At 43.1% G+C, this 3,317-nt stretch overlaps 1 protein-coding gene across 1 annotated transcript in view; it reads left to right on the forward strand.

The window, feature by feature from the left end:
- Positions 1-3,317, forward strand: part of LOC104167997 (S-phase kinase-associated protein 2-like) — a gene marked incomplete at both ends in the record, with an annotated part of 8,901 nt that overhangs the window by 1,831 nt on the left and 3,753 nt on the right. The window contains 3 exons of the mRNA XM_009708427.1: positions 6-117; positions 401-544; positions 1,118-1,252. Coding sequence (XP_009706729.1) covers positions 6-117; positions 401-544; positions 1,118-1,252 — 391 coding nt within the window. The remainder of the gene's footprint in view (positions 1-5; positions 118-400; positions 545-1,117; positions 1,253-3,317) is intronic.

Consider the following 3,317-nt stretch of genomic DNA (forward strand, 5'->3'; position numbering starts at 1 on the left):
TAAAGGTGTTTCTTGGGATGCACTTCCAGATGAATTGCTTTTGGCAATCTTTACGTATTTGCCCCTAAATGACTTGGTAAAAGTTTCCCTGATTTGCAAGAGATGGCATCGTCTTTCGTAAGTATTACTTCTCATTATTTAGTGCTAAGAAGACCTTTGCTTCCATAGATGGTTAAATGATCTGGTTCTCATCTTGTTTGTTCATGTGTAATTCAGTTTATGCTGTATGTGGGTTACATGTATGTATAATCAGAAGATGGGTTGCGTATTTTAACATTAGTAAATTCTATTAAATAGCTTTCCCTCCTCTCAGTATTTTGTAACACTGAAAACTTTCTGTGGTTGTACTCGTAGTTCTGACCCTTTCTAATTCACTAACAAGTAAAATTCTGTGCCATAGGTTTGATGAATCTCTCTGGCAGACTCTCGATCTGAGTGGTAGAAGTCTGCCACCAGGAGTGATTGGACAGTTGTTGCCTGCAGGTGTCACTGTATTCCGCTGCCCAAGATCTTCTATTGGGAATCCGTTGTTTAAAACAAGCAAGTAAGGCTTTTCCTGCATGTTCTGGATCCTGAAACCGTGTCTCAAACATTCAGTTTCTCTCTCTATTTTTGGTTTTAAACTCTCCATCAGTAGTAGCATTTGTGCTGTCCCTGGAGTGTGGAAAAGCTGATCAATGGTTAGGCATGTGTTGAAGTTAGAGGATCTGCATTGACCTGTCAGTTATTTGAAACCAAGTTAATGTGATTTTTTGGAAGTATCAAGCACTGTCATCCACTTGCAATTTATGTCTTGTAGGACCAGGAACTGTCAGCATCTCTGGCATTTTTGTATGGGAAGCTCAAAAAAATTATTTAACTCCAGCATGATAGCCTTTCAGGTGTTATGACAAATCCTGTAAATACCTTGCAGATAAGAGTTCTGCAGTTTTGGCTGGTAGCTCAGCAGTAGGCCCAGTGAGGTTAATAGTATGTCTGGTGTGCAGCTGAATACAACAGTATAATTATTTTCTACAAGCCTTGCACAGTCTTAGTGTATGGGATATATATATGGTATGGGGAATTCGTGGAGCAGGTTTTAATGCAATTTTAGTAACCTGCCTTTTTCCTTTTTTAGACCTCTCAGAGTTCAACATATGGATTTGTCAAACTGCACAGTGTCTGTTGCAGATCTCCAGAGTATACTTTGTCTGTGTGAAAGGCTGCAGAACCTCAGCTTGGAGGGACTAGTGCTTTTTGATGACATCATCAAGTAAGTGACATGTTTTGGAATATTCAGGAAATACCTTCTGTTTGGTGCTATCATTTTGTGCAGTCTAGTGTAAGAATGCAGTTGAGAGTTGTTCATTGTGGGAGTCTCTTGAAATGGCCAGTTTTAGGCACCTAACAGAGCTAGCTGGCAGGCTAGATGAGCTGCCTCTTTCCTCTCTGTCCTTCAAGAGATTAGGTGAGGAGGAAACACCCCTCTGGTAGAGTGGTTTTTTTCATTCCCCAGAATAGCAGAAGCCTGGAGAAAGTGCTCACCTCTCTAGGGTTTGTGTCCACTGGCTGCTTCTGCAGCCAAGCTGTACAGTAGAGCTACTTTTATTTTCCCATTTCTGTGCTCCCAAGAGAACTTTGTGTTTGGCATACAGGTTCTTCTCTATTTTAAAGTGTCTCAGCAGTTGTCCCACCAGATGCTTGTTGTACTTCTGCACTATTTCTCACTTCTTTGTTGAACTTCACTGAGTGTCTGGAAAATTACAGATTCTGTGAAGCGATGAACTGTTGTTTGGTTAAACTGTGGAAAGACAGTAACGGGTTGCAGTGAACCTCCTGTTCAATCACATCAGGTGATTGTGGAGGTGCCAGGGACCGTAGGTCAGATGGCAGACACTCTTGGTGTCCTGCTTTCTATTTTTGAGCTTTCTGATGCCTTCCTTGCTCCAGAGGGGGGGGATGGGACCAAACCAGAGCACAAATAAACTAGTATAGTTTGGCTTTTGATACCAGACAAAAACTATCTGAAAATTGGGTGCTAAATAGGCACCAATGATGGAATTTTATTGCCTTGTGTACAAATGTAGATACTGGGTGTAAAGGTTTTTCCAGGTTTTGCCATCTGCACAGCTGCCTTAGTCTTGCAAACAGATGCATTCAGGAGGATGTTACTTGGATATCTGTTTTGTTCTGGAATATTTTCTGTCTTGCAAAGGGGTGACTGCAGAAATGGGATGATTGCTTTGTCTTTGTCAAGCCCTGCCAGCCAATATATGAAAACATCCCTGTGTTATCAACACTATTTTCAGCACAAATCCAAAACATAGTCCCATACTAGCTCCTGTGAAGAAAATTAACTCTATCCTAGCCAAAACCAGCACATTCTCCACCCTTTATTCCATCCTGCTCAGGTGCCACCCAATTCAATACAGCCTCATTAACCACCACCACCCCTTCCGATCCTTTGATATAATATGCAGGTATCATTCCCTTAGTCTGACCACCCTTGTAAAAGGTCCATAAAATGTCCAGAAATGTCCACTGAATTCATTTAGTCCATGACTTTGGGCTCCATGACCACTTTATGGTGGTCACTCAGGACAGGAGAGGTGGTGTGCTGCATGGAGTTACTGGGCACCAATGCCAGCTCAGGTCAGTGCTGCACTTGCAGTGCTTCTTGTAAGGCTTATCCTCCATTGGTTCAGGTAGTTCCTGCTATAGTAATTCCTATAGCTTGCAACTCAGATCATGGTTTACAACAGGTTAAAGGTATAACAGTTATAATCTCCATCCCTAGTACCTTTGGGCCAGGTTATAAGGTTTAACATTGCAATGGACTTCTGCCCTTGCTCTAGCCTGGCTAGCAACAAGGGGCTCCTGCTATAGTAATTTCCATAACATGCAACTCAAATCCCGGGTTACAACAATTTAAAGATATTTCTATTACAGTCTCCACCCGTGGTCCCTTCAAGCCACATTGTAGGGTTTAACATTGCAATGAATTCTGCCCTTGCCGCTGCTACAGCTTGGACTTATCCACAGTCTGCCATCCCTTAGGGTTGTACCTGCTCCAAGTGGAGCCTTATCTATGAGCCACAGTATCTCCAGGGGTATATCTGCTGTGGCATAGACCTACCCACAGCCACAGCTGCTTTCAGGTGCACCTCTTCTAGCGTGGTCTTTTCCTTGGGCCACAATGCCTTCAGAGATATAGCTGCAGTTCCTCCAGGGGTGTAACTGCTCTGTTGTGGGCTTGTCCATGGCCATATGCTTTAAGGTGCTCCAGCATGACCTCAGGCACAGCCATTGATACTTCAGGGTGTACCTGCTGCAGCATG

The sequence above is a fragment of the Cariama cristata genome, unplaced genomic scaffold (genome assembly GCF_000690535.1).
Source record: "Cariama cristata isolate BGI_N322 unplaced genomic scaffold, ASM69053v1 scaffold17979, whole genome shotgun sequence".
Classification (NCBI taxonomy): Eukaryota; Metazoa; Chordata; class Aves; order Cariamiformes; family Cariamidae; genus Cariama; species Cariama cristata.